The sequence below is a fragment of the Leptonotus elevatus genome, chromosome 12, assembly GCF_054856555.1.
Source record: "Leptonotus elevatus isolate MCC_2025b chromosome 12, RoL_Lele_1.0, whole genome shotgun sequence".
NCBI lineage: Eukaryota > Metazoa > Chordata > Actinopteri > Syngnathiformes > Syngnathidae > Leptonotus > Leptonotus elevatus.
In genome coordinates this window covers 10,553,544-10,570,807 of record NC_141250.1, presented here as the reverse complement: position 1 = coordinate 10,570,807, position 17,264 = coordinate 10,553,544, and the positions used below count along the sequence as shown (strand labels likewise).

At 40.5% G+C, this 17,264-nt stretch overlaps 1 protein-coding gene across 2 annotated transcripts in view; it reads left to right on the top strand.

Annotated features, from left to right (window-relative positions):
* Positions 1-17,264, top strand: part of col4a2 (collagen, type IV, alpha 2) — a 47,477-nt gene that overhangs the window by 24,522 nt on the left and 5,691 nt on the right. Inside the window, exons 5-37 of one of the 2 annotated variants that reach the window (XM_086090813.1) lie at positions 6,220-6,354; positions 6,434-6,478; positions 6,539-6,655; positions 6,733-6,801; positions 6,897-6,932; positions 7,921-7,974; positions 8,066-8,101; positions 8,209-8,247; positions 8,606-8,677; positions 8,754-8,798; positions 8,873-8,920; positions 9,009-9,044; positions 9,118-9,162; positions 9,289-9,349; positions 9,509-9,622; positions 10,109-10,258; positions 10,336-10,407; positions 10,949-11,100; positions 11,163-11,235; positions 13,026-13,132; positions 13,219-13,402; positions 13,778-13,822; positions 14,088-14,162; positions 14,248-14,346; positions 14,680-14,901; positions 15,007-15,168; positions 15,249-15,419; positions 15,511-15,654; positions 15,748-15,873; positions 15,936-16,117; positions 16,232-16,295; positions 16,933-17,007; positions 17,103-17,210. In XM_086090813.1, the coding sequence (XP_085946939.1) occupies positions 6,220-6,354; positions 6,434-6,478; positions 6,539-6,655; positions 6,733-6,801; positions 6,897-6,932; positions 7,921-7,974; positions 8,066-8,101; positions 8,209-8,247; positions 8,606-8,677; positions 8,754-8,798; positions 8,873-8,920; positions 9,009-9,044; positions 9,118-9,162; positions 9,289-9,349; positions 9,509-9,622; positions 10,109-10,258; positions 10,336-10,407; positions 10,949-11,100; positions 11,163-11,235; positions 13,026-13,132; positions 13,219-13,402; positions 13,778-13,822; positions 14,088-14,162; positions 14,248-14,346; positions 14,680-14,901; positions 15,007-15,168; positions 15,249-15,419; positions 15,511-15,654; positions 15,748-15,873; positions 15,936-16,117; positions 16,232-16,295; positions 16,933-17,007; positions 17,103-17,210 (3,163 nt within the window). The remainder of the gene's footprint in view (positions 1-6,219; positions 6,355-6,433; positions 6,479-6,538; positions 6,656-6,732; positions 6,802-6,896; positions 6,933-7,920; positions 7,975-8,065; positions 8,102-8,208; positions 8,248-8,605; positions 8,678-8,753; positions 8,799-8,872; positions 8,921-9,008; positions 9,045-9,117; positions 9,163-9,288; positions 9,350-9,508; positions 9,623-10,108; positions 10,259-10,335; positions 10,408-10,948; positions 11,101-11,162; positions 11,236-13,025; positions 13,133-13,218; positions 13,403-13,777; positions 13,823-14,087; positions 14,163-14,247; positions 14,347-14,679; positions 14,902-15,006; positions 15,169-15,248; positions 15,420-15,510; positions 15,655-15,747; positions 15,874-15,935; positions 16,118-16,231; positions 16,296-16,932; positions 17,008-17,102; positions 17,211-17,264) is intronic. The other variant, XM_086090814.1, reaches the window with a different exon arrangement.

Here is a 17,264-nt window from a genome sequence, read left to right as displayed (position 1 = left end):
TATTTGCATTCATTATTATTTTTTAATTATTGTTATTATCGACACTTTGAGGTTAAATAAACTTGTGTGGGTCAAGCTGACCCATTTTAAAGTTGGGGGGGGGGGGGAATGCTGCAGCTTTATTAATTAAACATGCTCTAATGTCAAATTTGACCCAGGGACAATATTCATGTAAGTAAAATCTAGAAAGAAAAATCTAGGATTATATTTGTATTATTATTTTTTTATCTAAGAATTGAATTTGCGTTGTTTAATATTTTTCGTTTGATAAAACAACCCACGGGTCAGATTGACCCTAGCGAAAATAACAGGGTTTAAGATGACTTTTATTTTGAAGGAAAAAAAAAAGAAAGTCAAACGTCCATGAAGAATCTACAACTTAGAATTCAACTTAGAAACATAAATCTCAAATTTGCTTTTGCCTTTTCTCTGGCTTTTTGTGCCTGATCGGGGCGGCGTGGCTCAGTGGTAGAGTGTTCCTCTCCCATCCATGAGGTTGTGAGTTCGATCCTCACCAATGGTGACCGCGTCAAAGTGTCCTTGAGCAAGAAACATTCCACTCCGGCATCTGTCCACCCATTATCTATGCCGCTCATTCTTCTTTGGGTTACGGGTGAGCTGGAGCTTGTTCCAGCAGGAACCTTGAACCGTTCGCCAGGGCACATATTGAAAAACACACATTCACATATATGGACATTAATTTAGATTCTTCAATTCCCTTCACATGGACATTTTGCAATGTGTGTCATTTCAAAAAGGATTAAAGTAGATTATACGATGAATATATCATAATTAAAGAATTTACAAGTGGTCATCTGCTGATTGTGAAATGCTAAACTGTCCTAGTTTTGATTTCTCTTCTTCTTCTCCAACAAAGACAGTTCCGGACAGTTGTTTATGGGTTGATTTTTATTTCTCCCGCAGGTTAGAGGTCGGTACACAGGGCCGTGTGTTTCCCATCCTGTTCTTATTGGGCCCGTCCCAAAACGTCCCCCCAGGAGACAGTTCCCGGGACCAGATTAAATTTACGGCGTCAGACGGAACGACTAATAGATGTGCGATTTAAGAATAACAAAAATGCAAACACACAAAAGCCAGAGGGGGGGGGGGGGGTGTCTGGTGGGGGTCTTGGCAGTTTTCCGACAGATGTCATGGTGCCGGTTGTGACGACAGTAAATATGTCACATCGAAACTACTTAGAGTTTGTGACTAATATGAGAAAGCACATTGCAGTCTATATATTGTTGCTTGTTTGCTGTCTTAAGAACCAGCTATGAGTGTGTGGTTTTATCCACTAGAGGTCAGCAAAGGCAAAACATTCTAGGAATGTTAAAAATATTGGCTACCCACTATATGAAAAAAATTAAATAGTATACTGTATACAGTGAACCTCCTTTTTCTTTTTTTAAAATACATTATATAACTCAATTTTGCTATGCCTCTCATTTATGTTGGGTGTAATGCTACTGTCAGCCACTAGATGGTGGCACACTAATTTGACACTGTAAATTTTGACAGAGGAAGAGTGAAAACAAGAAGTAGACCTATTTCAAGTTCAGCCTAGTTTTTTCTTGAAGAATATTGAACATGAAACCGTCTGTAATCCTGCTTTTACACCTACAGAAAGTGACGGCTGTAGATTCAAGTTATAATCTGCATCTTTGGGAATGATTATTGATGTATATTGTGTGAGATGATAAGTTAAGTTTGTTTGGAAAAAAATAGGATTTGTTTACTATAAACACTTAAAGGGATCCGTACATTGAAATATTATTTGTACAATGTGTCGTCCGTTGCTCTTGCTCAGATCCAAAATATAGTGACCCATTTCAAAAACAAACAGTAATCAATCAAAAGTGAGTTTATTTATTTATTTTCGGTAAAAGCAGACTTTTTGATACAGCTTTTGTAATGTATTAGGTTTCAATAGGCAACATTCAGGTGTACCTAATAAAGTGGCTTGTTCGACCACATGTCCTTTGCGCAGGTCTTTCGAATTTGCACGTTCAGGTCAGAGGTTCCGTCTTTGAAGGCAAACCAGTCGACGTCTTATCTGTCTGTTTCTGACTTTCCAAAGGACAGCATACCTCAGCATCACTGTGATCGGTCAGCTGGTGTGTCTGTGTCTTACGATGTGTGTGTAGAATTTTATGCTCTCTAAATTAGGTGAGAAGTGATTGGATAAAACACAGACGCCATTTACCAGACCAGCATGGGAAACTCTCATATTATTGTTCCGTTATTGCTCGCATTTTCATGTATGTTCCTTAATTAGGGTCATTATTTATGGTCAAATGATGTAATATATTATGTTTTTACAATATGAGGCAATTTGATATGAATTATTTTTTGCACAATCCATTTTTTTTTTCAAATCTAAAATATAGGCCATGTCATAAATTCTACACCGCATGTTCATTTGAATTAAAACATCACATCTCAGCTCAATTGCAATGAACTCGTTTCGGTTCACAGTGTTACAGTAGAGAGCGCAGACAACAGCAGGATGTCTTTTATTTGTTATCCGCTTGCCTTGTCAAGAGATTGTCCCCTTGGCGTCCGAACGAGGGGAAGTACTTTGACGGCGATTTCGAAAGAGAGTTTAGGGAGAGGAAGGCAGGAAATGCTGGTGGAAGCAGCACAGGCCGATAACAATGGCGAGCTGAGGACGAAGAATGAAGGAAAGGAGGTGACGGCAACGCGATGCTGAAGAATGTTGAGTGTCCCAAGCCGGCGATGTAACGCAGATACCTCCACCAAGGCCTAAAAGTCATCTCAACCTGCGCTTTGACTGGTTGTCATCAATACTTGATTTGACATTTTGCATTCACGATGGGCGTCGTCTTTCTATAGTATAAAATGAATATAAAATTTTCTTGAATGCAGCATATCATGATCCCAAATGTTGACGTAGGCACATGGCTTTTAGATGGATGGATGGAGACTGGGGATAAGTAATTATTTCATTAATAATTGTAAGATGCATGTATGTCATTTATGTCCAATTTAAGCATCGGGGGATCCAGCATTGACCCCTGGGGGACACCCTCATAAAGATAGATAGATAGATGGATAGATAGATAGATAGATAGATAGATAGATAGATAGATAGATAGATAGATAGATAGATAGATAGATAGATAGATAGATAGATAGATAGATAGATAGATAGATAGATAGATAGATAGATAGATAGATAGATAGATAGATAGATAGATAGATAGATAGATAGATAGATAGATAGTTTAAGTCAAACTAAAAAAGAAAATATTCTAAAGTCTTGTCACATTTGTTGCTGAAATTTAGCCATTCTCCCACTAGAAAAATATGGTTAGTTAAAAATGTATTACTGTAGTTATTTTTACTAAACAATTAATGAAGTATATTTAAATTATTTCTAAATAAAATATACCATGAGAATTGTTTTTTATTATTATGATTAACTTTTTTGTTACACATTTTACAAACATTATTTGCCATATTTTATTTTATTATATTTCTATTTATTTATTTACTTCGTCTTAGACCTGAGCCCACTGTCCATTTGAAAAATAAAAGGTGATTGTGACGTAGAGCACAAGTTTACCATGGGGATTTGGACCCTTCATGACTGTCCAGCTAATGAACACAACTGTCTTTGAAAGGAATGTATTTTTTTAATATATTTTTTTATGCTGTTGTCATTAAGATCCATGATTTTTTTTATGGGTCATTTCCTCACCCGAGCTTATTGGTAAACAGTTAAAGTTAAAGTTTGTGATTTTTTCCGTGTTTTTATAAGCTTTTTGTGAAGGCCACCATACTATAATTGAATAAGAATAATCCAACTCACCTGTATACTATAATTGGAAGCAATGTTTTACTGACGGAGCCAAAAGACTCCATTTAAGTCTTTATTTTTGCTCAACCATATCCGGATAAAGTTTTGATTTAATCTATGAAAGCATGCAAATGGGGGGGGGGGGGGGTCGTCATGCATCATCCTGTGAAAGGGCTTTTCCAGCAAAACAATGGGGAGCACATCTGTTTCTTTACACATTGACCATGATCATAACTCTGATCCTAATCTTGCCTGTAAATAGTTCACTTCTGACATATAGAAGGTCTAGCAAATCTCCACTAACATTTCATATGTGCTATATGCATGTCAAGTTAATTGAAGACTCTAAATTGTCCCATAATGAGGACCAGCGGTATAATGGAGGGATGAATTGTATGGCTGTAAGCGCATACACATTCAATGAGAGGTGCAGGTCTGCCCATGACCTGGAATCCGTGTTGTTATGGCGCCCCCATGCGGTGGCGTTTGGTTGTATTTTTGGGGTCAGAATGGTGTCGGTCTCGTGTGAACAGCTGCATGGTCCAGATGATGCGAGACAAAACAGAAAACACACACACACATCCGAAACGTCGGTCATCACAACTGTCTAGACGCGCACAAACACACACAGGCATCAGAATTCACACATTTTAGGATTTATTAATTGAAAAAAAATTATTAAAATGTGAGTGCACTGTTTTTTGTTTTAACAAAAAAAATAATAATTTTTAACTTGCTTTACAGTGAAGACGGTAACATTTAGCTGAAGCCTGGTGTCCCCATGACCCCAAACCATTTGGGGATGTTTTTGTTTGTCCTCACTAGAACATGTTCAGGCCCCCCAACCTTAGTGGTCCTCGCTGGCTGACCTTTTGTCACACCAAACAAACAACGCCGTTTCCCATGATATCACAGACCACAAGTTTCGCAATCATTTGTAAACTCATAGTTTCTCCCGAGTCCAACACTTCAACCCACGTCTCAGACCACCGGAACCGCTCCCAACAGAGACACAGAAACAGGAATGTCGACAAGAATGTTGTTATTTTTTCAATCTTTGTATTTACCTTTTAAGGGGGTATTTGTGTCCTACATTCGGCTATGAGTGGGAGGCTGATGCTGTAGTAACACAAGTTGGCCACTAGATGAGTGTAAAGAGCTTTAAATGCCCCAAAAAAAGCAACACTGAGATGAACACTGCACGAGGACATTTTAAAAAGTTGGCTAAAGGAGTGATTATTATATCGTATTAATACTTAAAAAAAAAAATTAAAAAAAGACTAGGATTTAATTTAATGTAAAATAAAATTAAATAAATGCTAATTAACTCAAAACACATTTTTACAATAACATGACCTGAAAGTTTTTCTTTTAATGCCAGACTTTCTATAATTAAAAAATACCAATCAAATAATCACATAAATTGAATCTAGACTCAAATTTAAAGTCAATTTAAATAAATAGAACTTTTGTTTTAACTACTGTACCAGTAAAATAGGTCTACATATATGCCACATGGCCCAAAATCAAAAAAAATTAAGAAACAGACTAATGTACAAAAATACTTAGTTAATATAACATGCAAAAATAAGAGAAAATTATTTATTTATTTTTTTAAATGCAACACCGTATTTTACGCCAGCTTATTGCTGCCACGCACAAAAAAAATACAATTCCATATTCTACAACACTGGTTCTCAGCCCCGATCCTCGAGTACCCCTATCCAGCCTGTTTTCCATGTCTCCCCAGTCGACACAGCTGAGGATCGTTATCAGGCTTCATGCAGAGCTTGCTTATTAGCTGATCGTTTGAAACACCTGCGCTGCTTGTGGGAGACATGGAAAACAGACTGGATGGGGTACTCGAGGACCGGGGTTGAGAACCACTGGTGTACAAGAATTAGTCATTTTCATTTGAAATTGAAAGAACATTTACTACAAATAAGAAATTATTCCACATCTAATAAGAGAAGAAGAGAGGAAAATTGCTACAGTGGAGCCTTGAGATACAAGTGACCCGACTTACGAGTGTTTCAAGACATGAGCTGTCGTTCGGCATTTTATTTTTTTGCTTCTTATTTTGAGCAAAAAATGGACATAGCCGCGCTATATCGTGGCAATGAAATCAACCCACTTCACAACAAGCTGATGTTCAACACTATGAACAAATTTAAAAAAAAAAAAAGAGACCTCAATCTGTTTAATGCCACTCCCATTTTAAGTTTACTGTCAAACTAAACATTCAACAATGGTAATTACCACATAAATTTGCCTTTAGGTCCTTTAACTTAATGTTAACATATAACGGAAGACACTGAAAAATGTGACTAAATGACTCTCGTCTCTTCTCCCCCTGGACGCTGAACTGACTCACACTTGCGTTTCCTTTCCCTCCTCAGGGTCAACATGGGCCTGTTGGTCCCCAAGGCATCACAGGGCCCCCGGGGAGGCCAGGAGATACAGGCATCCAAGGGCCAAAGGGGCACAAAGGTGACACCGGCCGGAATGGCAACGATGGACTCAAAGGAAATATGGTAAATTGTAAATCGATGGAATTGTTTGAAGAAAAAAAACAACCTTCTGATATGCTCATGTTAAATTGTTTGTCCGCAGGGTATGACAGGCGTACCCGGCTTCTCTGGAAACGATGGAATTCCGGTAAGTAACTTATTTTGTGGACACATTTTAAAACAATGAAATGGTGATTCCTTTCTTCAGGGCCACCCAGGACATCCGGGACCCAGAGGAAAGCCCGGGGCAGACGGCTGTAACGGGACAGCGGGAGAATCCGGCGTCCCGGGTCAAATCGGCCGTCTAGGAGTACCTGGTTTTCCTGTAAGCGTACCTCCGGAATGTTTTGATAACAAATTGCAAATTGTACTTTCAGTACCTGATTTTGTGTTTCGTGTCAGGGCCAAGGGGGCCGGAAGGGGGAGAAGGGCGACACCTTGGACGTGACCGTGTACATGCAGAGATTCAGGGTGAAGAATATTTCTCATGAAACATTTGCGTGATGTCGACAAGCCCGTTTTGCTGCGGTCACATCATGTGAATATTTTTGATCATCTGCCCGCAGGGAGACTCCGGCACACCGGGAACCAATGGGCTACTTGTAAGACACGGTTGTTGGATTTGTATTCATGCGTAATGATGTATCATTTTCATTTAACCTCATTTTTAAACGGGAATGGCCCTCCCGCCCTCGAGTCTCTGACAAAAGCCACGCCCCCTCCTGCATAAACGTGCACTGTAAAAAGGTCAACGTTAGGCCACAACTGCTACGTTGAGCTTGACTTACTTGTAATGGAGGGCTACTACAACACTAAATGTTACCGGTTTGAAGTTTTTGGAATGTATAATCAATTAAAAATCAAAAGGCTGTGATTTTAATCAATGCTGTTACGCAGCGATGTTGGTAATTCCACGGTGCTTCTAAATCCTCAGCTGCCTAAGGTCCCTTGACTCTGCTCACGTTAGCTAGTCTGATGCCCACTTGTTAGCAAACAAAGACAAATAAATACATGTTCGACTACTGTCCCATCGCTGAGGAGCTAGTTTTAGAACAGATCCGTGGGCTACTCATGTTGTTCTTGTGGCTAACTAGTACCCAGTGGCACTTATTTTAAAGACACTTGTGCACTTAAATCAGAGCAAAAACTGCAAATACTGTTTGCACAGTGTTTCACCTTGCTCCCTCCATTCTCCATTTCACGCCGAATAGCAAGCAGCCAATCATATGATAGATAGATAGATAGAGAGAGAGAGAGAGAGAGAGAGAGAGAGAGAGAGAGAGAGAGAGAGAGAGAGAGAGAGAGAGAGAGAGAGAGAGAGAGAGAGAGAGATTTAAGATAGATGGGAAAAAAACTGTAGCAAAGCCAGCAACACTGCAGACATAAGTTGCAGCACCAGCTCACTGCCTCAAAATAAGAGCACCACATATTTTGTTTTATTTTGATTTGAAAAGGGTGCAAGGGCCGGTCAGAGACTGGTTGGGCCGGATGTGGCCCATGGGCCGGGGGTTTGCCTATGCCTGCTCCATATTTTAGTGAAATCTGTTGTCGTTGTAGACTTGCCAAATTGTTTGTATGACATTTTCACAGGGCGCCCCTGGTAACCGAGGATGGCAAGGAAACCCAGGGATCCCAGGACCGAAGGTAATAACAATTTCTAAAATAAAATCATAATAATAATAATAAATATTTCTTACATGTGAGTGTTAAAAGTTTTCCGTTTTCCTGCTTCTAGGGTCCACCGGGGCCACCGGGTCCTCGTGGCCTTAAGGTAACTCGGACTCAAATTTTAATTTGCATGTGGACGACTTTTGTCACTCAATTTGAAGGCATTCGCTCATTTTGGTGTGTGTGTGTGTGTGTGTGTTTTCTGCACAGGCCGTGACAAATGTAATCAAAGGGACGCAGGGCGACCAGGTTAGTGAGCGCTTCTGTCAATGACATTGTTAGGATATGTCACATGAACACCCCCTAGATACTTCATAAATAGACGCTTATTTCAGATCAGAGGCCAGGTGCTCTCTGTAGTTGAGTAAAGACAGTACAGCTGTCCCCTCAAACAGATGCCGACGTTAAATAAGGTGTCTAATATTCAGAGCAGTTTTGTAAGCAATCAAATATTTAGTCATCAAACACTAGCTCAAATTGATGCCTCAATAGAATGCCTGGTTTCTCTGCAGTTAAGTAAGAGATCCTGGATACCCATTTGTGGAAATTTCGTTCTTTCATTTAACATTGGCAAGTTTTTTTGTGTCATCATTTTTTTGCACCACAGGGGGAGATTGGACCCCCGGGACTGCCAGGAAACTCCACTCATCCCCACAGTCAGCCCCCTTTCGGACCCTTGGTGCGTACAATCGCTGCATTGTCCTTCCTCAAATGCGTCTCGATTGCATGGTATGAAAATATGCACATCATCTTAGGGCCCGACCGGAGCGAAGGGTTCTAAAGGAGAAACGGGGGATCCGGTAGGTGCTCGCTGATGCCTCTCATGCCTCGTTTTTATCACATAAAAGGCATCGTGACGGTTGCTTAATTACAGGCTGACAACAAAGGAGAAACTGGAATTAACGGGTTCCCCGGATCACGAGTGAGCACTTTTCCGCATATTCCAGTCTGACCTCTTTCAGGCCTGTGTTTCATTTTGTCTTCATAATGCGCATTGGATGCATTTCTAGGGTCTACCTGGCGCACCTGGGAGGCCTGGACCAAGGGTATGCTTGTATGACACATCAAAGGCTGATGATGTCACCTATTCCTAGCGTTATTAACGAGTCTCTCTTTCAGGGGGATTTGGGGGAACAAGGACCAATAGGCAGAGCGGGTGCCAAGGTGACTATTTTCATTTTTGATTGAGAAATTCGACATTAAATTACATGACATTATTCAAATTTTGATTGTAATATACTTATACTTATTTGTGGAGTCTACATGAGTTCTATTAATTTTGTGTCTTAGGGATTGAGAGGTGAAGCTGGAGAATTGACTTCATCTGGACTTTGGCCCTGGTCTTCAACAGGTATACTAAGTGATTTAAAATAAATAACCAAAGTCGCCATGATTGTTTGATTATCTCTAATTCAGTTAGAGCAAGCACAGTAATGATTACAGTTTTTTTTTTTTTATGCCCAGATGCTAAAAATAATCTATGTTTTTCTTTGTTTTTCAACCTTATAAGCTGGTGCCCTTGGACCACCCGGTGAGCAAGGTCCCCAAGGTGAAAGGGGACCGATAGGAGATCAAGGCATTCCTGGACCACCAGGACGCTCCGCTTCGTACACACAGCAACAAGGTTTGTGATAGCAGTTAAGAAAACAGAAAGATCAGATTATTACTTATCAAATTAACGTCAAGGGGCGGACTGGACTGGCCATCGGGAAATTCGGGGTTTTCGTGAATAGCGGGTCCATTTTCAGCGTGCACTCCCTACTGACGATTTTCCCGGGCCGAATTTTGTTCCCAGCCTGTCCCTGGAAACAACCTATTTTCGCAAATAGTACTCACATAGATCACAACCAAATAAATACCAAAAAAAACGAATTTACTCTGAGAAATAAAAGACAAGTGTTGACTAGTGAGTGATACCATAAACGTCATATCTGTCGAGGTGACCTTTACAGTAATTTTGTACGCAATTCCGGAAAAAAAAACTTGTGATCCACCGAGAAGAAGAGACCAAGGTACTCTCTACAGTTGCATAAATAAACCACGACATGAGGAAATACGCTACTCCAGGATCAAAATTGAAACTTTTTTTTTTCTTCCCTTGGTTGGTCAGTATTTGATTACGCCGGGCCGTTTGGAAGAAAAGGGGAACCAGGAGAGAAGGGCCAACAGGGGGAACAAGGAAGTCCTGCTGCCAGTGCAGGACTACCAGGCAACCCTGGTCGCCCAGGTTCTAGAGGTCTCCCAGGGCCCAAAGGAACTTGTGAGTAAACAATAAGCATTATTAATTTGAAAGTAATGCAAGATTAAATGTCCAATGTTTCTGCCTGGCATATCAAGGGGGAGAATTCTTCAAGGGGTCTCCTGGTGGTAGAGGAAGGCCTGGAAATGCAGGTTTCAAGGGACTCAAAGGTACTGTTTTGGCTAAGTAAAAAAAAAAAAAAAGTGTTGTTGTAGAAGTTGTTTTTTTAACTCATTCACTGCCATTGACGGCTATAGACGTAAAAAAAAAAAAATCATTTGTACTATTTCTATTAGTTTAAAATTTTCCAACTTTTAACAAGGATATAAAGACATAGAAAAAAAATGTTTTGTACATTTTGAACAGATATAAAATTTGTAATTAATCATGACTTAACTATTGAAGTCATGATTAATTACAATTTTAAAAAATTATCACCTGACGCAATAAAAAAAAAGAAAAAAGAAAAGATTATTAAAAATGCATTGTAATTAATTGCATGACTTCACTAGTTAACTCACGAATAATCCCAAATTATAGATCTGTTCTAAATGTACAATACCCCCCCCCTAGGTTTTCATACTCTTGTTAACAAAAGTGAAGAAAAAAAAAGTGAAATAGAAATAGTTCAAATGAATTTTTGACGTCTCTAGCCCTCAATGGCAGTGAATGAGTTAAGTTATGGTGAATTTGTTGCTTTTGTATTTTTAGGGGATCACGGGCAATGTGAATGCACCGTCAACAACTCCCCAGCAGGGCCACCCGGGCCAGTTGGTGACGCCGGAGACCCTGGGATGACTGGAGAGTTTGGAAGGGAGGGTGGCACTGGTGAACCCGGGCCCTCGGGAGTGGATGGATTCCCAGTAAGAGAAATCAGACATCGTTCGATTTCCTGCTCACTTCACACGATGATGTCTTTTTGCAGGGAATCTCGGGGGTCATCGGTGAGCCAGGTCCAAGAGGCAGAAAAGGAGACACAGCTGTGGCTACACAGAAAGGTGTGCTTTACTTATTTCATTGTTTTTTTTCAAGCCAAACCAATCTTTAAATCGGTACTCTGTCAGTCCCTCATGATATTTTAACCACACTTCTGTTATCATTTCCGTTGCCACTATTTTAGGACCGACAATACAAATGGCGCCCAACCTTTGCTGTTCAAGAATGAAATAAAGAAATGCATCATTATACCGTCACTGTATTCAGTAGTTGAATAACCAAACACAATATAAACAATTCCTATCCACATGAAACACATTAAATTAGTTAGCATACTAGCCTAAACTAGTAGCGACAACTGTCGAGACATCACACACGAGCATCCACGTATGCTATAGTCAATAATTAACACTTGACACGGTACAGTCTGTAGAGTAAATTTTACTCTAAACAGAGTCTATTTGGTCCCAAGTAAAGTTTACACTTGAAAGAGCGTAAGTCAATTTTACTCAAAGGACTGTGTACGAGAGAATTGGCCTATCCCATAACAAAAACAGTAAAGTTAAGTTTTTTCCCTCAGAAATTCTAAGTACATTTTTGAAAAAAAAAAATTGAGAACATTTTACAAGTTTTTATTTTTATTTTTTAAATTACACAAGTGTGGAGAAACAAACTCACGACCTTCAGTTTGGAAGACTGCCACTCTACCACTTGAGCTATGCCACTCATACTGTTTGCTAACATCCAAAAGGAGATCCTCTTGGAGGTACGAAGATTCCAGCTGCTAGAGCGATATACTAACACACAGTAGGAGCTGCATGGCTCAGGGAGTAGATTGGCTGTCTCCCAACCTGAAGTTGTGGGTTTGTTCCTCAAACCTTGAGTGACTTTACTTTTTTTTATATATATATATATATATATATATATATATATATATATATATATATATATATATATATATATATATATATATATATATATATATATATATATATATATATATATATATAAACTAGTACAATTTAGTCAAAATCTCTCTTTGCAAACTTGACTTAGAATTTCTGAGTGAAAAATCTTTCAAAGGTCTTTTAAAAAAATATATATAATTTTTTTACTCTGAATATTTTGCTCTCTTCCACGTGTAAATTTTACTCAGTTTAGAGTGGGACCAAATAGACTCAGTTTAGTCAAATTTACTCTACAGAATCAATTTATTGAACCCTCCTTTTGGCATCTACACACAATAATAAACATGTGGGAAATACCGGCAATCTGTAACTTTGAAGTTGGAATGCTCACCTAATGCTGTACCATAGCGTAGGTCTAAGTAAATTAGCATCATTGCTAATAGTTTTAAGCAAATCATGTACTCCAGTTTTTCCCAATTGCCTTAAAGAAGAAGTCAACCCAGAAAATAATTCTTGACTATGATATGTTCTATGCAGCCCCACTAGTCTAAATACAATATTTTGGTTAGTATTGCATTAGTGGAATATGAGTTAAGCAGCAAAATCCAGCCGTTTTTATCAATATCAAAAGGCGACGTTTAACAGAGCAACTGTGATGTCATCTTCAGTCGACAGCAAGTGGCAAAATGGCCGCCCCCTGAGATAGATGAAGAAGCGCTGGAATTTGCTTCATAATTGATATTCCACAAATGTGATATTAATCTGAATGTCATGTTTAGACTAGTGAGGTCACATATGACATTATTATTGTCAAGCAATATTTCAGGTTTACTTCCCCTTTAAGACATGATTAATCAACAATCAGATCCACATAATCAACAGTTTGACACAGTGTCTGTATAGCGTCAATATTCCTTAATGCAGATGCAATATCATGTCCGCAGGCTATCGTGGAGACCTTGGGATTTCGGGATTAGAGGGTGAACAAGGAAAGCCAGGACTTCCGGGCCCAGGTGGTCTGCCTGGATTTCCTGGCAATCGTGGTCTTCCGGTGAGTCCAGCATTCATTCATTCCCAAAATAACCATCAATCGTATGCATAGGATGGTGATGCTACAGGTGTTGTTCATGTAAACAGGGGGATGGTTCCAAAGGAGAGAGCGGAGAAAAAGGTTACTCGGGTGTGCCGGGTCGAGCTGGAGCACCTGGACTAAGAGGAGAGCCAGGTCTAGAGCTTGAGGGCATCAAAGGCCAGGCTGGTTTAGCCGGTGATGCAGGTCTTGATGGTTATCCGGGAGTTGCAGGAACACCTGGCAGCCCAGGTAAGAAGCATCTAATTGATTCAATGGCACACATGCTCCGCTGTTTCATTTGATGCTTCATCTCATTTTCTTTTTTTTACTCTTTACACTTTTTTTTAACCTCATATAAACTCTTTTCATTATTTTTTTGCAAAGCACTGAATTGGAAAAGAGCAATCATGGCTTGAGAATTAAAAAGCAGGACGCATGATGAGTATATTTTACTATCGTACTGTTACTTTCCCTTCTGTGCCTCCTCCAGTTGACACCTTTGTTGCAGGGCGCGCAGCCATCAAACCAGCTGGGGTTGAGCTTGTTTGCAAAATAATGCTTCTGCTTTTGAATAACCGAATGTACCGAATGCTTCTCTCCTTCTGTCTCTCTCGCAACTGAAAGGCGGCTGTAGCCCAGCAGGAGATGGAGAACATTGGGATGTAACAGGTAGCAGGCATAATGATGTTTTTTTTAAGTCTCTTTGTGCTTTGCTTTGCGTGCATGATTTTTTTATGCCAGAATTGCTTTTAATTTGATGGTAAAAGTACAATTGTGTGTTGCTAATGTAAAGATAATGCGATTGCGATCTATAAACACAACCCACGCTGCGCAGCAGACAAAGTCACCAGATTTATTTTTTATTTTTTTGTGTACAGTTACTTAAACCATGATAATCAAAAACGAATGTGTTTTTTGTTACTTTTCTTTTTAGGTCCTTGTGGGACTTTCCCAGGACCTCCTGGACTGCCTGGTTCTCCTGGACCCAGAGGATTACCCGGTCTCACGGGTAAAGACCAGAAGCATCAGAGTGGTCTTGCTCTTTGGCAACTCGTGAGCTGGACTTACTTGTATTTTCTCTCATCAATTATTAGGTTTTCCGGGTGACAAAGGTGTTCCAGGTCTATTCGGACTACAGGGAGGAAAAGGAGAACGAGGAGACTACGGCCCAGGTGGCATACCTGGACCACCAGGTAAGCAATGACAGTGAATGCAATCTATGAGCCCTAATGATTATTATTATTATTATTATTTACTACAGGCCTGGACCGGTCATCTGGCATAAAGGGCAGGTGCCCGGTGGGCCGGCCTTTTTTGGGGCCAAAGTGGTGCTATTTTATTATTAATTTTCTCAATTTTTCCACGAGCGACCACTGAACCAATCAACATCAGTGGCAGAGCTATGTGGAAGCCAGGCGTGGTTCAGAGTCGGGTGACAATACCAGGGCCAATTTTTGGTGCCAGTTCAGCCCTGGTTTACTACCCTACCATTTTGTTGTAATAACCCTTCTGATCCCTTGTGATAGGTTTTTCCGGCCCCCGCGGTGATTTGGGCGTGCCAGGCAGAAAAGGGTCCGTTGGCTCGCCAGGCGTGCCTGGACTGTCCGGACGAATTGGACTACCTGGGGATAAAGGTGTCCACGGGGAAGTATTGGGTGCCTTTCAGGGACCCCCTGGTGACCCAGGACTGTATGGGCTTCAAGGAAGCAAGGGTTTGGCTGGAGATCAGGGAGATCCAGGCTTCCCAGGTAGGGCATGTTTGAAAATATTTTTGCTCCAACATCGCAATGTTCGGTAGACTAGACTCTACGGTTTTTATTTGATTTGATGTTTCATTCTGTCTATCACTCCAGGAAGGTCGGGTATGCCTGGTATGATTGGTTCCAAAGGTGGCATTGGCCTTCCAGGCCCGCAGGGGGTGGAAGGAAGTCCTGGGCCACCGGGCAATTATGGCTACCCTGGTGATACTGGCAATGCTGGTGAACCAGGGCCACCGGGTACTGTCGGACTCCCAGGTGACACCCGATCCATGAGTGCATTTCTTTGAGATGTCCTTGTTCATATTTAATGTACCTTACTTATCCTGTTTATCCAGGTTTAACTGGTTTAAGGGGTACAGACGGAAACCCGGGAGCTCCTGGTGTATTTGGAATAAAAGGTTTCCCAGGTGAACCGGGTAACTATGGGTTTGATGGGGAGAACGGCTTGCAAGGTAACGCAGGACAACCTGGGCAAGAAGGAAAACCAGGACCCCCAGGGATGAAAGGTCAGTTCCACAGATGACTACTTCTCTAATATTCCAGCCCAAATGTACACGATTCAAGCTTTTTGGTGAGCCAATGTTTCTCAATTTCAAGGATACAAAGGGTCTTCTGGCATGTCGGGCTTTGGCGGGGCCGCTGGTAATACAGGCATTAAAGGAGTCAGTGGGATTAAAGGAGACGTTGGATTGTCTGGACAAACTGGCCCAAAAGGAATTACAGGCAAAACTGGTGAAAAAGGTGCCGAGCCGAGCCGAGTCTTTTCCAAAACGTGATCTCCACCGTTAGTATAGAGGCTCTCTCTGATCTGCTGATTTCATTGGCGTCTGCCAGGTGATCGCGGGTTAAAGGGGCCACCTGGCGAGAAGCCAAAGATCCCTGCAAAGATGATCGTCGACATGAAAGGAATCAAGGGAGAACGTGGAAATCTAGGAAATCAAGGCTTTGTCGGACCAAGAGGTAAATCAGATAGTAATTGTCCAAAAAATGGCATTTTACTTCCTCACAACTCATTTCCACAGGCTCAAAGGGTCTTCCTGGTGTTCCGGGCCGAGAGGGAGGTCATGGGTTTCCTGGAGAGCCCGGTCATGAAAAGGGTTTCCATGGAGATCCCGGTGCACAGGGGTTATCGGGGCTCAAAGGAATGCCAGGGTATACTGGGAGTCAAGGAATTTCTGGCTTTGATGGAATGAGTGGTCAAAAGGTGACTAGGAATTGGTTGTCAAAGAGTCTAGAGTCTCTATGTCGACTTTAATGTTCCATTATTGTTTTTTTGCTTGTCACTGTCCATTTTTCTAATGTCTTGTTCTTTTTCTAGGGGACCAAAGGAAGACCTGGTGCCTATGGTGCATCAGGAGACAAGGGCAAGAAAGGAATCAAAGGTACAAACTCCAAATTGGCTTAAAAATAAACAATATTTGTTGACAATAGTTCATCATTACTTGATATTTTTATTAGGGGTGTCAGGCGATTCCAATTTTTTATTTTTTTTATGTACAATAAAATCATGCTCTCGTTAACATAAAAGTGGAAAAGACTTAAACTAATAGAAATATGGCTGGATCTTTTAGTCATTAATACAGTAATTTCATAATAATTCATCAAATTGACTTGAAATTAAAAAGACGTACCACACTGTAAAAAACGAGTGTGATATTGATTTGTGTTTGATGTCATTTGCATTTGTAAGACGTTGGTGACAGCTCAGTGCATTTTACGTTTCATATTAAGAGCTATCTAATCTTTAACATAAAACTTCTGAAATTCTGCACATTTTTAAAATTGTAAAATACAACTTGACCCTAGTCTCCATAAATATATGCATTATTATTACATTTATTACTGATCAATTTTGACGTGGACGTGTCTACTGCGACTGGAATTCCCCCAGTACAAGCTTTCTAAGTAAGGGGCAGTTATTAATTGCGCATTTAAAAAAATAAGTGGTATAAAGGAACTTTAAATTAACGCAAAATTAACGCACTCATTTTGCCACCCCTAATTTTTAAACGATTCAAGGTGAGAGTGGCCCTCGCATCGACATTCCAGGAACAACTGGACATAGAGGGGAGGTTGGTTCTTCGGGAGACCCAGGTAAAGCAAACTATCATTCATTCCATGTTTTAGTGCCGAATAGCATTTCTGGCGTTCGCTGTGCTGTTGTGAAAGGTTTCATATCATCCAAATAGGTTCGAGAGGAATACCTGGGCTGGCTGGAGAGACGGGACTCCCTGGTTTTGATGGTATCGAAGGGAAAAGGGGACAATCAGGTGATGCAGGTGATGTGGGATATCCAGGTAAGAGGTTTACCTATTCTCTTTTACACAGAACTACATTGCAGTTGTAATCAA